Source organism: Miscanthus floridulus, chromosome 2 (assembly GCF_019320115.1).
Source record: "Miscanthus floridulus cultivar M001 chromosome 2, ASM1932011v1, whole genome shotgun sequence".
In the NCBI taxonomy this organism is placed as follows: Eukaryota; Viridiplantae; Streptophyta; class Magnoliopsida; order Poales; family Poaceae; genus Miscanthus; species Miscanthus floridulus.
This window is the reverse complement of record NC_089581.1, coordinates 121,419,929-121,439,150: the sequence shown is the minus strand read 5'-3', so window position 1 is coordinate 121,439,150 and position 19,222 is coordinate 121,419,929. Positions and strand designations below refer to the sequence as shown.

At 45.2% G+C, this 19,222-nt stretch overlaps 1 protein-coding gene across 1 annotated transcript; it reads right to left on the bottom strand.

The window, feature by feature from the left end:
• Window positions 1-18,568: 18,568 nt before the first annotated feature.
• On the bottom strand, window positions 18,569-18,943 carry LOC136536970 (uncharacterized). The gene has a single exon (XM_066529090.1). It carries the CDS (start codon window positions 18,941-18,943, stop codon window positions 18,569-18,571), a length of 375 nt encoding a protein of 124 aa, XP_066385187.1.
• Between the last annotated feature and the right edge of the window lie 279 nt (window positions 18,944-19,222).

Below are 19,222 nucleotides of genomic sequence, written 5' to 3'. Positions count from 1 at the left end.
GCTCAATTTTTTCACTTGTTATTCTTCTCCTTCAAAAGGTTAGTTTCACAAGACATAGAAGTAGAACAAGCATCTATATGTGAAGAGCATGGCATATCTAATAAATCATCACAAGAGGTGCATACATGCTTCTTGCCTACATCACAAGGGTTAGCAATAACTTGTGATTTATCATTTGATTCATGTGATGAGCTCTCATTATTTTTAAGTTTCTTTGTAAACATTTTAATAAGAGAAGCATGTTGTTCTAATAATTTATCATGAGATGCAAGAAGTGTCTCATGATTCAATTTTACCTCATCATGTGAAGATTTAAAAGCATCAAGTAATTTCTTATGTTCTTCACAAGAGTTCTTTAGAAATGAGTTTTCATTTTCTAATTTCAATGTTTTAGCTTTCTCATTTTCTAAAGACATGGTCATTCTAGCAAGTCTACTAACAAGCTCATCATATGAATCAACATGATCAACCACATTATCATTTAATACCTTGGTGTCACCTTGTGACATGAAGCAATGTGGTAAAGTAGGAGAGCTTGTAGTAGCAATGTCATCCGGGCATGATCTATCATCATAACCATCAAGTGTGCATGGGGTAGCATCATCATTTGCAACACTAGTGGCATCATCAATCTTGCCAAGTGAACTTGTAGTGGATTAATCATCATCATCACTTGACCATGAGGTGGAGCAATCTTTCATAATTACCACATTGTGATCATGCTCAACACACTCATGCGCCTCCTTCTTAGGCTCATCATAATCATCGGAGACCGTCCCATACTTCTCATTGAGATAACTCCAAATCTCATGGGTGGTCTTCATGTCAATGATCTCTCCAAAGATGTTATCATGCAAGGAACTATACATGATGTTAGTAGCTTGGATGTCGAGATCTAGGCATTTCTCTTGTGTATGAGTTAGATTATCTTCATCCAATATATGAGAAAAACCTACATCTATCATCCACCACATTTGAGGGCAAATAAACTTAAAATTGCATATCATCCAATTTTCCCATCGTGTAAAGTGTGTGCCATCAAAAATGTGTGGACAATCAACATCTAGCCCACAAGTCACCATCCTCTCAAGTCAGTGAAGACCACAAATGAGAGACCTAGCTTTGATACCACTTGTAGGGTCAAGATGGTGGACTAGAGGGGGTGAATAGTCCTTTCTAAAACTTAATCACACCGGCTAACCGAAATAAGTGCGGAATTAATACTATCGGTCTAGCCAAGACTACACCCCTCTATCTTTGTTCTTTAACACCTCGCTAAGATCCTAATTAAGCAACAAAGGTGTCGGGCTAGCTAGAGCACACCTAACTAATTCTAGGAGTAAGGTCACACAAACCTATGCCACTAGTACTTCAAGCAATGAGGGAGCTCCTACACATGCTAGTAAGTAAAAGCACAAAGCCAACTAAGCTCACTAGCAATGCTCAATAACAAGGCAACTATCGATGTGGGACCCATAGGATACCCTACAAGGAAGATAGAAGATCTAGTCTAACTAGGCTTCTTCCCATGTAATCTCAGTAGTAGTATTATTTAGTAATCCTACTAGGAACCCTCATTGTAAACCGACTAGGACTCTGGCCTCCTAACTATATAAAGGAGAGCAGGGCTCCTTAGATCAGGGATTGGAGAGTTTAGACACGACACAACACTTTACAATCAATCCAATGCAAAGGCTAAAGCCGACTGGACATAGGGCTATTACTCGATCAATGATCGAGGGTCTGAACCAGGATAAATCGACTGTCTCTTGCATTTACTGTTGAGTTCTGCATACGCTAAAGTCCAAACATACTGCCCCGGATACCCCTGTGGCAGGCTATCGGTGGTGAAACATCGACAGCTGGCGCGCCAGGTAGGGGTTTTTGGTGAATTTGCATCCGAGAGCTCGACGGACCTCGACAATATGATCTTCTCAACGGGATTGACCTTCATCTTTGGTTCATGGATCTACAAGGCGGATGACAACGGCAAGCTTCAAGGCCGTCTCCTCAAAGATTTGGATCATCATGAAGAATTTTTTATTTCGACGACTACGATAGATCAGCTCGCCGAAAGATTCGCGCAGCTCATAATGTCTGATTCAACTCAGATTTCGTGGCTTTGTGCATCCGACTCAAATTCAGGTTCCGCATCCGAGGTAAAGTCTTACCCGAGTTCTTTCAAGAAACCGAGTTCTGTTTCAGGAGGGTTCTAGAGCATGGCCTCGGCCTATCAAGAATATAACTCGGAGTACACTCAGAGTACTTTAAAGAAGACAGGTCCTTTCCCATTCGGACTCCACAACATGGCAACATCTTATCAGACACAGCTCGAAAGATCCTTCGATCCGGTATTCAGAATACCACTGAAAGGAGCTCAAGAAGGTCTCGTACTAACCGTAACATCTCAAGATTGCATTGTCCACTGGCCGGGTTCTGTTCCTGAGGATAGCAGTACCCAACTAGTTGACACGATAACAACAACAGCCCTACCCTACCAAGAGGGAGACTCAATCTGTGACCTTGAAGCCTCTACTGAAGTTATCAACAACTTCAACAGTGTGGAAACCAACGCCGATAACAGAACAATACACGCATGAGAAGTATTCATGGTTCGCCATCCCCAATCACCATTGGTCCCCCAGAAGCACCTAACATCAGGTCATCGGATGAATCTGAATCCAACATATCACCCTTTCTCCAAGGGCACAATGGTGAGACCAAAAATCAGAAATAAGCCAGAGAGAGAAGAAACAAATTAAAACAGGGACGCCAACGCCGTGCTAGGCAGTGCAAAGAAGCTTGGAACAGATGTAAGTCAGATCTAGTCGAGTACAACAGGAGAAAATCAGAACAAGAAGTCGAAGAGAGATGCACGACGAATACACCTTATAGCTGAATCCGAGAAGCAATAGAAGAACTCGAAGCGACCTCACATCCCAGTGAAAAACAAGAACAGCTCCGGGACTTTCTTCGGACAACGGTACTAAGGACGCATGACGGAAGGACCCGCTTAAGACTACCTACCAGATCAACATCTTATGAGCAGGAAGATCAAAATGAAAGGAAGTCTGCTTTTATGAGACTTGGACTAGGTGGAAATCACAACGGAGAAAGTAGAAGGGACCATAGTCAGAACTACCGAGTCGAACAACCAAGAAGGACCAGAAGCAAGGCACCTATTCAAATAGCCCCATAGAACTACTCTCACCAAAACAACAGTGGGCAAGAAGGAGGTGCTGAATCAGAATACAAAGAAGCCAGAACGCATGATAGATTCCCCTATTTTGCAAATATACTAGCTTCAATACGACTACCTCATAAGTTCAAGCCGTCCAACCACACAAAATATGATGGCAAGACCAAACCAAGACGGTGGCTCAGGATCTACTCACAATCAATTGAACTAGCCGGAGGAGACGACAATATCAAGACCTTGTTTTTTCCAATGGCTCTAGAAACCATACCTCTACAATGGTTCGACAAATTGAATCAAGGGTCAATCAGAAATTGGGAGGAATGCAAAGAGCTTTCTGTGAAAATTTCGCGGGTATCATTACGCACCCCATCACCCATGCAGAACTAAAGGGACTCGAGCAGAAGGGGGGAAAGTCTTAGAAATTACTATCGATGATTTGGTGAACTATGTGCTCAAGTACATGACATCACCGAACGAGAAGTAATCGAAGCTTTCTCTCACGGAATCATGGCTAGGTGGCAATTTTAGGATTTCTGCAAAGAAAACCCAAGAAACAATAAAGAATTCAGACGCACAGTAGAAAGGATGATTACTACAGAAGAGAAGACACGAGAAAGGTTCCCAGATAGAAACAACTGAGATAACCCAGACAAGCAAAATCACCAAAACAACAGACATCAGGAAAGAAAACATGGACCAGACAACACCGTAGCGGTGATCGACAAATCAAGGAAGTTTTACAAACCCAGAAGTTATGACGACATCGAAAACATGCGCTGCATCTCGCACCCTAAAGCGAATCACACCATCAGAGAGTGCTACACCTTCAAAGATCGCTACACAAGAAAAGATAGCAAGGGGAACACTAAAGGAGACAATCAAAAAAAAGATGAAAACAACCACAAAGACAAGGGATTCCAAAAATCCAGGGGGGCAGTAGCGGTGATCTTCACCGGAGCTTTGGGTTCTAGAAGCAAACATCAAGAAAAGCCGGCCGACGTCAAGCAAATCGACCTAGGCACCGGTGATCCCTCCAAAACGGCAACCATCAGCGCCCACCTCTCAGCAAAATAGGAACTCACGCTCACCAACTTTCTTCAGGACAACAAAGATATCTTCGCTTGGAAGCCGGCCGACATGCCAGGTGTCCCAAGGGAGTTGGCTGAGCACGGAATCGATGTCAACGAAGGCTCCAAGCCTATAAAGCAACGGCTACGACGATTCTCATCCGACAAGAAGGCAGCAATTAAAAAGGAAATTGCAAAACTGATGGCAGCCAGATTCATCAGAGAAATCCTTTATCTAGATTGGCTAGCAAACCCGGTTCTAGTGCAGAAGAAGAACACGGATGAGTGGCACATATGCGTCAACTACACAAATCTCAACAAACACTGCCCAAAAGATCCTTTCGGGCTACCACGCATTGATCAGATAGTTGATTCAATAGCAGGATCTGCCCTATTATCTTTTCTTGATTGCTATTTAGGATATCACCAGATTGCATTAAAAGAACAAGATTAGAGCAAGACATCTTTCATCACTCCGTTCGGTGCCTACTGCTACAAGACCATGTCATTTGGACTAAAGAATGCTGGTGCAACCTACCAAAGAGCTATCCAAACCTACCTTGGTGAACAGATTGGCGAAAATGTAGAGGCATATGTGGATGATGTAGTAGTAAAAACAAAGAATCCGGATACACTAATTGAAGACTTAAAGCAAACCTTCAAGAACCTAAAAAGGTGGAGGTGGAAATTGAACCCAAACAAGTGTGTATTCAGAGTTCCTTCAGGACAACTACTCGGATTCTTGGTCAGTCATCGTGGAATTGAAGCCAGCGCTAAGCAAATTCAAGCCATAATAGAGATGGGCCCTCCTCGAAGTATCAAAGATGTGCAGAAACTAACAGGCTGCATGGCGGTCCTCAATCATTTCATATCAAGACTCAGCGAAAAGGGGTTATCCTTCTTTAAACTACTAAAGAAGATAGATAAGTTCGAGTGGACAAAAGAAGCTGACGAAGCTTTCAAAAGACTTAAGGAATACCTTACCTCCTCACCCGTCCTCACACCTCCAAAGAAAGATGAAGACATGATGCTGTATATTGCGGCTACTTCTACTGTGATCAGCACAACAATAGTCGTAGAAAGAGAAGAAGAAGGGCGCATATACAAAGTACAATGCCTAGTATACTACATCAGCGAAGTACTATCAGAATCAAAAATCCGATACCCACATGTGCAAAAACTACTCTACGCCCTACTAATCAGTTCACGCAAGCTTCGCCACTATTTTGAAAGCAACAAGATTACCGTGGTGACAGATTTCCCACTCGAAGACATCCTACACAATAAAGACGCAATAGGGCACATATCTAAGTGGGCAGTTAAACTTGGTGCTCTCAACATCAATTTCACACCACGAAAGGCAATTAAATCTCAGGCCCTTGCCGATTTTGTTGCTGAATGGATAGAAATTCAACAACCTATGTCAAATACCATCCTTGAACATTGGAAGATGTACTTTGATGGATCACTCAAGCTAGGCGGAGCCGGTGCAAGCGTTCTCTTCATTTCTCCAGATGAAAAACAAGTCAAGTATGTACTACAGATATTGTGGCAAGCTACAAACAATGAAGCAGAATATGAAGCTCTCATCCACGGCCTCAAAAGTGGCAATTACCCTCGGAATCAAGCGATTACTCGTATATGGTGATTCGACAGTAGTCATCAACCAAGTCAACAAAGATTGGGACTGCACCAAAGAAAACATGGGCGCTTACTGTGCTGAAATACGAAAGCTCGAAAAACATTTTCAAGGGTTGGAAATTCTACATGTCCTGCGTGATTCTAATATTGCAGCAGACGTCCTTGCCAAACTTGGATCAAATAGGGCGAAGGTCCCACCCGACATATTCATAGAGGAGTTATCAGCACCCTCTATCAAACAACCCAGTGAGATAACCCCTAAACTACCAGCTAAAGGCACCCAGATTTTGGTGATCACCACATCATGGACCCAGGTTTTCATCGATTATCAAAGAGAATAAGCTGCCAGCAGATAAAGCGGAGGCTACCCGAGTTGTTCGCAGAAGCAAGAGTTACGTCCTAGTAGGGGACAATCTCTATAGAAGAGCCGCATCATCAGGAGTACTCCTAAAGTGTGTCTCATTTGAAAAAGGCAATGAGATCTTAGACGAAATACACTCAGGTTGCTGTGGAAATTATGCCGCTTCAAGAACACTAGTTGGCAAAGCATTCCGCACCAGATTCTACTGGCCAACCGCTTTAAAAGACGCAGAAGAACTCGTTAGAAAATGTAAAGGTTGTTAGATGTTCGCAAGACAAGCTCATGTACCAGCTCACAATCTCATCTGCATCCCACCCGCTTGGCCTTTTTCCTACTGGGGGCTGGATCAAGTAGGACCTCTCAAGAAAGCAAAGGGTGGTTTTGAGTACATCTTTGTAGCAATTAACAAGTTCACCAAGTGGATCGAATACAAGCCACTCGCAAAATACAGCGTAGCCAAAGCAGTCGAGTTCATCCAAGACATTATGCACCACTTTGGCATGCCTAATCGAATCATCACAGATCTGGGTTCTCCCTTCACAGCTACAGAATTCCAAAGTTGGGCATAGGATTGCGGCTTCAGTATAGATTACGCATTAGTCGCACATCCAGAAGCCAATGGACAGGTAGAAAGGGCTAATGGACTCATACTAGCCGGATTAAAACCAAGATTATATGAAGAACTAGTGGACTATGGATCCAAGTGGATTGAAGAATTACCCAAAGTAGTGTGGGGGCTACAAACTCAAGTGAGCAGAGCCACCGGATACTCACCTTTCTTCTTGGTTTATGGATTAGAAGCCGTATTACCTGCCGACTTGATCTGGAAGTCACCAAGGATAGAACAATATGACGAAGGAGAAGCAGAACACACCCGAAGACTAGAACTCAATAGTACAGAGGAAATCAGAGTAAACGCTACCCTTCAATCAGTCAGATATCTCCAAGGTTTAAGACGCCACTACAACAAGAGTACCTAGCCTCGATCACTACAAATTGGAGACTTAGTACTAAGAAGAATACAAAAAACTAACGGATGCCATAAACTACTCAGTCCATGGGAAGGTCCTTTTATTATCATAAAAGTCACCGGACCAGGCACGTACAAGTTGATAACTAAAGATGGAAAAGAAGTCAACAACACATGGCACATCAGCCAACTAAGAAGATTCTACGCATGAAAATAACTCAAGGAAGAATATATGTACAAGCCACAAGAGATCAACGTTCATGACCAATGGAGATGATGTTCCTTGACAACACATGTATCATTGTGACTTTCATTCAAGATCAATAAAGATGGTATTCATCGACAACATATCTTATTATGGCTTCCCCTGAGCTGATTTCAAAAAAGCAACATGGCTAATAATATGCCTGAGCATACCGGCCGAGAGCCTTGAGCCCGCCGATGAGGGTAGCTAACAAGCTAAACACCCGAACAAAAAGCAACATGGCTAATAATATGCCTGAGCATACCGGCCGAGAGCCTTGAGCCCGTCGATGAGGGTAGCTAACAAGCTAACACCCGAAACAAAAAGCAACATGGCTAATAATATGCCTAAGCATACTGGCCGAGAGCAAAAGAGCTGAAAAGATGCTTGAGCCCGCCGATGAGGGTAGCTAATAAGCTAACACCTGAACAAAAAAAGCAAAATGGCTAATAATATGCCTGAGCATACCGGCCGAGAGCCTTGAGCCCGCCGATGAGGGTAGCTAACAAGCTAAACACCTGAAATAAAAAGCAACATGGCTAATAATATGCCTGAGCATACCGGCCGAGAGCCTTGAGCCCACCGATGAGGGTAGCTAACAAGCTAACACCCGAAACAAAAAGCAACATGGCTAATAATATGCCTGAGCATACCAGCCGAGAGCAAAAGAGCTGAAAAGATGCTTGAGCCCACCGATGAGGGTAGCTAACAAGCTAACACCCAAACCAAAAAAGCAAAATGGCTAATAATATGCCTGAGCATACCAGCCGAGAGCCTTGAGCCCGCCGATGAGGGTAGCTAACAAGCTAAACACACAAAACAAAAAGCAACATGGCTAATAATATGCCTGAGCATACCGGCTGAGAGCCTTGAGCCCGCCGATGAGGGTAGCTAACAAGCTAACACCCGAAACAAAAAGCAACATGGCTAATAATATGCCTGAGCATACCGGCCGAGAGCCTTGAGCCCACCGATGAGGGTAGCTAACAAGCTAAACACCCGAACCAAAAAGCAAAATGGCTAATAATATGCCTGAGCATACCGGTCGAGAGCCTTGAGTCTGCCGATGAGGGTAGCTAACAAGCTAAACACCCGAAATAAAAAGCAAAATGGATATGTCTGAGCAAGCACTACACGGTTTCGCTCAAGAAAGCACTCGGACAATGCTTGTTCCTCCTTGGCAAAGCCTAAAGGAACAAGATAAGGCTTCCAGAGCTCAACCATGAAGAGCTCGGGGGCTTGACGATGTAGCTGATAAACCATCCTAAGATGTTTCTACGACCAAGGAAAGAGCCAGATGCTGACCACATCTTGAGTTAAAGAAAAAAAGGCTAAAAAGAAGAAGCTGAAGACGCTTGAGATCGCTGGTCCTAAATATTTTTGGTACTAACAAGAACAAAAGATGGAAAGACAGAGATCTACTTACCCCGAGTTGTTTACATGATAGCCAGTCAAGCACTCGACAAGTCAAGAAAGTTTGTCAAGACAACGATCTATACCGAGTCATTTACAAGTCACAGAAGAAAGCCAGAAAAGCACTCGACAGATCAAGAAAGTTTGTCAAGACAACGATCTACCTAAACCAGGTTGTTTACAAGACGAAGAAATACAGGCAAAGAAGACATCAACAAAAATGAAGAATCTTCATTCAATCTTCATTCAAAAAGAAGTATAATGTCATATTACAGAAGCTGGAGTACGAAGGTCAATTAGATCAAGCATTGTCATCAGGAGAAGAAACATTGATATTAAGATTGTCCACAATCCTACTGGCTAAATCTTCGACCTCGAGCTCCGCCTTTTCAACAGCATCCAGATACTCTTGACTCTCAGCTTCATCAGCAACCTTGGACAAAGGAAACTCCAGAGAAAGAACCCGGACCTAGGCAAGAACATTTCTAGTACACAGTTGGGCACACCTCTTCACAAACTCCTAGAAACGGGTTGGCACTTGGGGAACAAACTGAGCCCAAGATTGACCATCATCCGCTGAAGTCTGGAGAAGACCGGTTACTGACCAAAAGGATTTCCATAAGGTATTCTAGTTCTCAGTAGCCATCGCCAACTTACCAGCCAAGTCTTCAATAGTTTTTGGGCCTGCACAAGATCCCTATCAGCTCTACGCCTAATCAACTTAGCAAGCGCGAGTTCTTCTTCAGCATGAGTAATTACCCCTTGGGCCCTGTTCTGACTACTGCAAACAAGTGTCTTCATCTCCTCAATACCCTCCGAGAGCTTTTGCTTTTCAACTCGGAGAGCTAGACAAGGAAACAAAAACAAGTCAGCAGAAGGGGAAACTCGAATAACGAAAGGAATAAAAAAGAACCCACAGTACCTTTATTGTCATTCTTCATGGCCTCAAAATTCTTCACGGCCTCTACATTCTTCAAGGCCTCCTGGACTGCAGCATCTTTCTACTTCTCTGCCTCTACCACCCGGGCACGAAGAACCTTCTCCTCCTTTTGGTGCGTTTGGCGCTCAGTCTCCATCTCGGCTCAGCAAAGATCAAGCTCTGCCTTCAGGGCGCTTACCTCAGAAGACAACTTTTTCTCATTTTCCGACGAGAAAAAGAAGCCAGTATGATTCCAAGAAAAAGACTGAACAAAAAGAGAGGAAGAGAAAAGGCATAAGAACAAAACAAAGACGAACATCCAAACAAAGAACTCCAGAAAAACTTACCTAAAGCTTTTCACCAAAGGAAGTCGAAAGGGCCCCCTAGGCAGCAGTCAACTCTGACAAATGATGAGTAGCATCGAACTGCAGCAACACATCATCGTCCAAGCGCTGACTGCTGGTTCCAAGGGGAGCAGTGGGAGAAGCCGACGTAAGCAAAGAGGGCAAAACTAGGGCCGTATTCTGGGAAGCCCTGGCTACCTCCTCAGAAGTACCCACCGCCATGGCCACGGTCACCTCCGGGGCAATAGGATCAGCAGCAGCAGGGGACCCAGCTTCCCTCACAGCCAACTCGCCGACCGAGCATCCCAAGTCCCGAGACTCAGCGCGCAGAGGCAAGTTAGAGGACTAAGAAGAAGTTGGCGGAGGATCAAGGGAAGGCGAGGGTCTACAAGATGATAAGAAAAATCGACGATAAGAATATGAGTCAGAGAAAAATGAAAAGAGAAGCAAAGAAGCATAACAAGGAATCACTTACTCAGCTATCTTCTTCTTCATAAAACCAAAAGAAGACCTTATAGGAGGAACTATGGTAGCAAAAACATCGCCACCACTCGGTGACAAGAGCGGCGTAGCCGGTACCGGAGCCCCAAAAGAACTTGGAACCGGAGCTACAGAAGAACTCAGTGCCGGAGCCCCAGAAGAACTGGTACCCGACGACCGCTTACTACAAAGAAATCAAGACCAAAGTCAAAACAAAAGAGGGGTTCAACAACGGGAAAACAAGAAAGGAACTCACCGACGAGTAACAAGGGCGGCATCATCATCCTCTTCTTCCTCACTCTCGACCAAGGCCACCATAGCGCCAGCTGAAAAAGGACAAAAGTACTCAGTCAAAGAAAAAAGCAAACAACAAAAGGACAAAGCATATTAATATGCTCACCTAAGAGCATGCTAGCTACAACTGGAGTACCTAGATGAGTACTTGGCTGATGAGATTTCTTGGAAGCAGGTAAACTAGAGGAAGAAGTTTCCGCCCATCCCCTCTTTCTGCCACTACGAGGACCCTGAGGAACTAGATGAGGAACATACTCTGCATATACATCAAGGTAAAGAAATGCCAGGAAATACCATGGTGGTTTGAAACTTACTGGTTAAGGATGCCCCAGCAAGATTCTCCCCAATATTCACCACGATAGGGAGGTCATCAAGGGGAATCAGATCAGCGAAGTTACACCCCAATTCCTATGAAAGAGTAAAACAACAAGACAAGGAAGATTAAGCAAAAAGTGGATACAGCAAAGGAAATACAAAAAGTACCCGCATAAGAAAAAACAACTTACAGCAGGAGGCGGGTTATTAGCACTATATTCAAGGACAGCAAGCGGGACAATGGTTACTCCTTTTAGCATCTTCTGAAGACGCTCGAGCACCTCCTCATCAGTCAACTGAAGGGCGGGGACCATACGAGAAGGGTCTTCCACCCTAGAGTACTCGAACCCAAAATGCTCTCGCTCCTTCAGAGGCTGAACTCGGCGGCGAAGAAAACTAGAAATAATCCCGAAGCCGGTCAAGCCTTGCTGTTTTAGGGTACAAATCCTCTCAAGAAATGGCTTGATCGCCTAGGCCTCAGCTGTCGTCACAGGATTCGTATCCCATCGGTCATTAACCAAGGGACCAGATCCAGAATGAACATCAAGAGGAGGAATCAGATTGGCGGTGTAGAACCAGTCAGCACGCTAATCCCTCACAGAATCAACCAGGTCATAGTCAAAGAATTTGCTCTTAAGACCCTAGCGAAACTGAATCCCGTAGCCACCAAGAACACTAGTGTCATCGCGGCGGGGCTGGGGCTTCAGGCGGAAGAAGTAACAAAAGAGAGAAAGAGAAGGGGGAATTCCAAGGAAAGTTTCACAAAGATGAACAAAGACAGAAAGATAAAGGACAGCATTAGGAGCAAGATGATTCAGGCTAATCCCAAAATAGTTGAGAAATTGGTGAAGAAAAGTGGAAGCCGGAAGGCAGAGTCCGGCACGGATAAAGGAGACGAAAAGAATAATTTCACCAGGGCCTGGAGCGGGGACTCGGTGCTCGCCTAGAGCTCTCCATTCAACAATGTCCTTACTCTAGATCAAACCACGGCTAACAAGCTCGTGAAGCTAGTCTTTAGTCGTTGTCGGAGCTGGCCAAACCTTTTGGGCAGCCCTCATGGCCATGAACTCTTGATTCTCGATCAAAGAAAGTGATGACTCCTCGTCCACAAAGGTTGCCTGGGACTTGCTCACGGTTTTCTTCCTACCCATGTGCTAGCGAAAGCAATGAAGCACTAGGGAAAGACGAGGCTAAGATGGCGGCGCTCAGATGATGGCAACAATGGCGGCGGCGGAAGCTTGAAGACTAGGGTTTCAAGGGAAAGTCAAGGCAGTAAAGAAGAAGAAGAGGAAAGGCCCTTAAATAGATTTTACACCGGTAAAAACACGGCCCACTAGGCCCGTTTTAACACAGCATGAGGACGCAACAGTCCATTTACTGACACAGCTAAAATGATGGATAGCATAAATCCACACAATGGTATAGTTCAATGGGTAGATTTCAGACTTATCCATCCAGCACCACGGCAAAGTTATCAATTTGCTTAAAAAAGAACTTGTCAACCATGGAGCAATGAAAGGCTACCTCTCAAGGAACACAAGAACCCAGTTCTTAATAGAAAGAACCCAGAAATCTCATAAGCAACTAGGACAATACAACAGGAGAAAGTATGACAACTCAGAAGACAAGACTCTTTTTCATTTCAAATGACTTCAAGAAATACAAGATTACACATCTTACAAGACCCAACGAACTCGGTACTGCGATAAGCAAAGTAGCAAAAAGGAGCCCAGACACAACTAGGCTCTGGAACGACTACGTGCTCCAAATTGCTATGCGGTAGAACAAACTGCACTCGGCTATACTATTTTCTTCAAAGGACGAACACAGTACATCCAAGGCGAAAATCAGCAGCATGGCAGGAAAACATGGACCAAAGGAGGCCCGCAGGCATCTGTCTACCCAAGCCCGACATGATGCAGGATCAGGTGTTGATCTACACCGGACAGTCGTAGGGCAGACAAAGAGTACCAGCCAAGAACTACCGAATGAAGGAACGAAGCCCACATCATAAGACTTCCTCCAACTACTGCCACGTACCTCCTGGTATAATGCTGCTGTGGGATTAGTCTACCTCTAATCCCTATCACAAGACTTCCTACAGCTACGACAAGATACACAAGAACCACAAAAGATGCTCGGGGGCTGCTCTACTTCACAAACTATCATATTCATGACCACATAGACTTCAGAACAAGCAACAAAATGCTCGATGAATCAAAACAACACTCCAGGATGGTATTTATAGACCAAAGAAGCGGTGCACATGGACCGAGAGCACCAACAGAATAAAACCAACAAAGGACACAGTGAAAGGACAGAACTCAATAAAGGAAGACTCAAGCATGACGAAATAGTACTCAAGTATGAGCCAGTGAAAAGACAGAACTCAATAAAGGAGGACTCAGGCGTGAAGAAACAGTACTCAAGTATGACCATATCCGGAAGAATATACCAACACTATACAACTCATGAACAAACAACATTTACACCCAACCACCACCATACAACTACATCTGACAACAGCAAACTACCGGAGAACATGCCAAGGCTCTGCATCCGAGTTCTTTTTGAATAAAAGAACTTGGATATATGCTCGGGGGCCGCAACAGGAGAGGTTTTCAGTTATTTGAACAACTCAGATTCAAGACCCTCCAACTCTTTGTTCCAAATAGCAAGAGGCTCAGGGGCTACACTCAGTGAGTGCGTTTTTTCTTTGAAAAAGCACACGTCACCCAAAAGACTTCTTTAAGACAATAATTTTCAAACAACATAAGATTCAAAACCCTCTAACTTTTTGTTCCAAATAGCAAGAGGCTCAGGGGCTACACTCAGTGAGTGCCCTTTTTCTTCGAAAAAGCACATGTTACCCAAAAAACTTCTTCAAGACAGACCACTTCAAGACCTTACGATGAAAAGAACCCGGACCGAGCCATACCCGAGTTCTTTTTGATAAAACTTCAAGAAAGAATCAGAGCAATTTCAAGACAAGATCCTCTAGCTCCTTATTCCAAATAGCAAGAGGCACGGGGGCTACACCTAGATGGATGTACTTTTTCTTCAAAAAGCACTCAACACTCGAAGATCCCAAGAAGCGCTACAAGGTTTCACTCAAGAAAGCACTCGGACGACACTTGTTCCTACTCGACAAGACCTAAAGGAATAAGACAAGGCTTCCAGAGCTCAACCATGAAGTGCTCGGGGGCTTGTCGATGCAGGACCCACAGGATACCCCACAAGGAAGAGAGAAGATCTAGTTTAACTAGTCTTCTTCCCATGTAATCTTAGTAGTAGTAGTATTCAGTAATCCTACTATGAACCCTCATTATAAATTGACTAGGACTCTGGCCTCCTAACTATATAAAGGAGGGCAGGGCTCCTTAGATCGGGGATTGGAGAGTTCAGACACGACACAACACTTTACAATCAATCCAATGCAAAGGCTAAAGCCGACTGGACGTAGGGCTATTACTCGATCAACGATCGAGGGTCCGAACCAGGATAAATCGACTGTCTCTTGCGTTTATCATCGAGTTCTGCATACGCTAAAGTCCGAGCATACTGCCCCGGGTACCCCCGTGGCAGGCTATCAATGGTGAAACACCGTCAACAACCAATGCCAAATTAGAGAGCACAAATACTTAGCTATACAAACTAAGCAATGTGACTAACAAGGTTACACAAACCAAATTAGCCACGCAAGGGAGCTATTTCTATGCTACACAAGCAAGAAGGTAACTAGTGACCTACACAAGCTAACTAATTACAAGAGCAACTACACAAGCATAATGTATATAAAAGTAATCACAATCTTGTGTAAAGGGATTGCAAACCAACGGGAACAACAAGGTTGACACGGTGATTTTCTCCCGAGGTTTACGTGCTTGCCAACACGCTACATCCCTGTTGTGTCGACCACTCACTTGGTGGTTCTGTGGCTAATTGGCATCACCCGCCAAGCCCGCATGTCAGGCACCACAAGAACCTACCCTAAAAGTGAGGGTAGCTCAATGACACGCTCAACTAGAGTTGCTCTTTGTGGCTCCCACGGAGCGAGCACAATGCCCCTCACAAAGCTCTTCTCCGAAGCACCACACAAGCTTCTTGCGGGCTTCGACGGAGACCACCACCAAGCCATCTAGGAGGTGGCAACCTCCAAGAGTAACAAGCACCACTGGCTTGCAACTCGACCACCTAGTGCCACTCGATGCAACCTCAGAATCGCTCACTCACACAAATGGATGATCACTATCAAGCATATATGAGATGGAGGGCTCCTAAGCACTCACAAGCATTGACACAAAGTCCCCTAAGGTGCTCATCACCAGCCATGGCCGATGCCATCTTCTATTTATAGCCCCACAGGCTAAACTAGCCGTTACCCCTTCACTAGGCAAAACTCAGGACGACCGGACGCTCCGGTCGTATCGACCGGATGTAGGACCTCAGCGTCCAATCAATGGATGCTCGCCACGTGTTGCCTCCATTCAACCATAGTCACTTGATCTCAATGGTCAAGTGATGACTAGACGTAGCTACACAAAGTGACCGGATGCTAGACCTCAGCGTCCAGTCGTTTCCAGTAAGCATCTAGAAATGATTTTTCATGACCAGACGTGTCCGGTCGGTCATGATCGAACACAGCACCAGCATCTGGTCCTTCTCCAACTTTTCTACATCGCCTATGTCACCGTACATTAGCCTGACTGAATGCATCCTGCCAGCGTCTGGTCATTTCCAGCATCAGCGTTCGGTCAAAGACCGACGCCTACAAGCTCTTGGCCGCCACTGACCGGACACACGACCCTAGTGTCCGGTCACCAAATGACCAGTGTTCAGTCCACTCTGTGAGACCCTATATTTTTTGTATAGGGCACCGGTGGCACCGTCGGACTATCCTCACCCTATGGGCAAACACTCCGCCAGTGGAGTTTTCAACCCTTGCCTCCGTTCCTTCACCAAGTTGAGCCACATCAACGCCAACTTCTTCTCCTTTGTAAATGTGCCAACACCACCATGTGTATGTGTGTTAGCATTTTCACAATCATTTTCTAAAGGATTAGCCACTCAACTTTCCACGCCACTCAATCCTAGCGACGATGCTAAGTTAGATCACTCGAGTGGCACTTAGATGACCGATATGCAAACAAGTTTGCCCCTCTTGATAGTACAACCATCTATCCTAAACCCAGTCATAAACTTCTCTACATACCTATGATTGGTGAAATAAAATGATCTAGGTTATACCTTTGCCTTGCACATTCCATTCCATCTCCTCCAATGTCGATGCAACATATGCACCAACACGATCAACAATGATATGATCCACTTTATATCATCACGTGATCATATTGGTTCATCGATCTTGACTTCACTTGCTTTTCACTGTTGCCTTCGTCCATCGGTGCCAAGTCTTGCTCAAGCTTTACCGCCACGTGGTCCATTACTCCAAAGCCTCTGACTTGCCCTTCATGCTTGCAACCGGTCCATCAAGCCAAATCTTGTCTTGATCTTCTCCACCTTGATCACATGACTCAATGTTATGTCTCATATGCAATAAGCTCCTTCATTATCATATGTGTGAGCTTTGCAACATCTCCAAGCCATTCCCACCTTCATGGCATATGTTGCTCACACACATGTACCTATGGACTAATCACTTGTGTATCTCATATAAACACAATTAGTCCACCTAGGTTGTCACTCAATTAACAAAAACCACACAAGGACCTTTTAGTAGGCTGTTGAGGAGTGCTTCATACTCAGCCACATTATTGGATGAGGCAAAATGGAGATGAACCATGTACCTCATGCATACCCCAAGGGGAGATACAAAGACCAACCCCGTGCCAACGCCCCTCTTCATCAGCGATCCATCGAAGTACATCATCCAATACTCTTGATCGACGATCACCGGTGGCATTTCAACCTCGATCCATTCTGCGACAAAGTCCACCAACACCTAGGACTTGATCGCTATTCGGGAGGCATACATAATGCCCTAATCCATCAACTTGAGTGCCCATTTCGCGGTTCTCCCCGTGGCATCCTGGCTTTGCACGACCTCGCCAAGGGGGAACGATGTCATGTCCATCACCGGGTGTGACTTGAAGTAGTGGCATAGCTTCCTTTTGGTGATAAGGATGGCGTACAAGAGCTTCTGGATTTGGGAATAGCGGGTCTTAGAGTCAGATAGTACCATGCTGATGAAGTACATAGGGCACTACACCTTGAGGGCGTGCCCCTCTTCTTCCCACTCCACTATTAGGGTGGCGTTGACCACTTGCATGGTGGCCACTATGTCTAGCAGAAGGGATTCTCTATTGGTTGAACCAAGATCAGGGCCCTTGTCAGAAGTAGTTTGACCATGTCAAGTGCCTCCTAGGCCTCGGATGTCCATTCAAAGCGGTCGGCTTTCTTCAAGAGTCGATAAAGGAGGAGACCTTGTTTGCCGAGGCGCGAGATGAATTGGCTGAGTACGGTGAGGCACCCTATGACTCGTTGGACCCCCTTTATGTTCTGAATTAGGCCCATCCTTGTGATGGCTAAGATTTTCTCCAGTTGACTTCGATGCCATGCTTGGAGATGATGAAGCCGAGCAGCATACCCCTTGGGACCCCGAAAACACACTAATTGGGATTGAGTTTGATGTTGTTGGCTTAGAGTTTTGCAAAGGTCTGCTCAAGATCAACAATGAAGTGGTCAACCCATTTGGACTTGACCATGATGTCATCGATGTAGGCCTCGATGGTCTGCCCAATGAGGCCCTTGAAACACTTGAGCATACAACGCTGGTATATAGCCCCAGCGTTCTTCAGACCGAACGGCATTGAGACGTAGCAGAATGATCCGAAGGGGTGATGAAAGATGTCACGAGCTGGTTAGACTCTTTCATCGTGATTTGATAGTATCTGGAGTATGCATCAAGGAAGCAGAGGGTTTCACAACCTGATGTAGAGTAGACTATTTGGTCTATGCGCGTCAAAGGAAACAGATCCTTTAGGCACGCCTTGTTGAGACCCGTATAGTCAACATACATCCTCCATTTCCCACTCTTCTTTCATACAAGAACGAGATTGGCTAACTACTCTAGGTGGTATACTTCCTTGATGAACCCGACTGCCAAAAGTTTTGCTATCTCTTCGCCGATGGTTCTGTGTTTCTCCTCATCGAAGCGACGCAGGCGTTGCTTCACCGGCTTGGAGCCTGGGCAAATCTTCAAGGTATGCTTGGTGACTTCCCTCAGAATGCCTAGCATATCCGAGGGTTTTCACGCAAAGATGTCTTTGTTGCCATAGAGGAAGTCGATGAGCGTGCTTTCCTATTCGGAGGAAAGTGTGGTACCAATGCGCGCTGTTTTGCCCTCAGAGATATCGAGATCTATGAGGACTTCCTTAGAGCTTTTTGCTAGCTCAAAGGACTTGGTCAACTTCTTGGTGTTGGGCGCTTCTTCAGTGACCTCCTTCTTGATGGTGGTGAGCTCTCCGGAGGCGACGATTGCTGCGGCATGGCCATAGCACTTGACCTCGCACTCATAGGCGCGCTGGAAGGAGGTGCTGACCCCATCGAGGCCTGGTATTTTTAGCTTGAGGTATGTATAGTTGGGGACAACCATGAACTTCGTGTAGCATGGATGTCCCAGGATGGCGTGGAAGGTTCCGGGGAACCCAACCACCTCAAAAGTGAGGGTTTCCATCCTATAATTAAATGGATCCCCGAAGGTAATGGGTAGATCGATCTACCCAAGTGGCATGGCCTACTTTCCAGGCATGATGCCATGTAAAGGTGCTCAGGTTGGGCGGAGGCGTGTCCGGTCGATGCCCATTTCGTTAAGCGTCTTGGTGTATATGATGTTGAGACCACTACCTCCATCCATCAGTACTTTGGTGAGCCGCTTTGGACCGACGATCGGGTCAACCACGAGTGGATATCTCCCTGGATGTGGGACGCACTCTAGGTGGTCAGTCCGATCAAA

What these genes read in the sequence shown, in the direction of transcription:
- LOC136536970 (XM_066529090.1), bottom strand. Translation starts at nt 18,943, where the DNA reads ATGGAAACCCTCACTTTTGAGGTGGTTGGGTTCCCCGGAACCTTCCAC.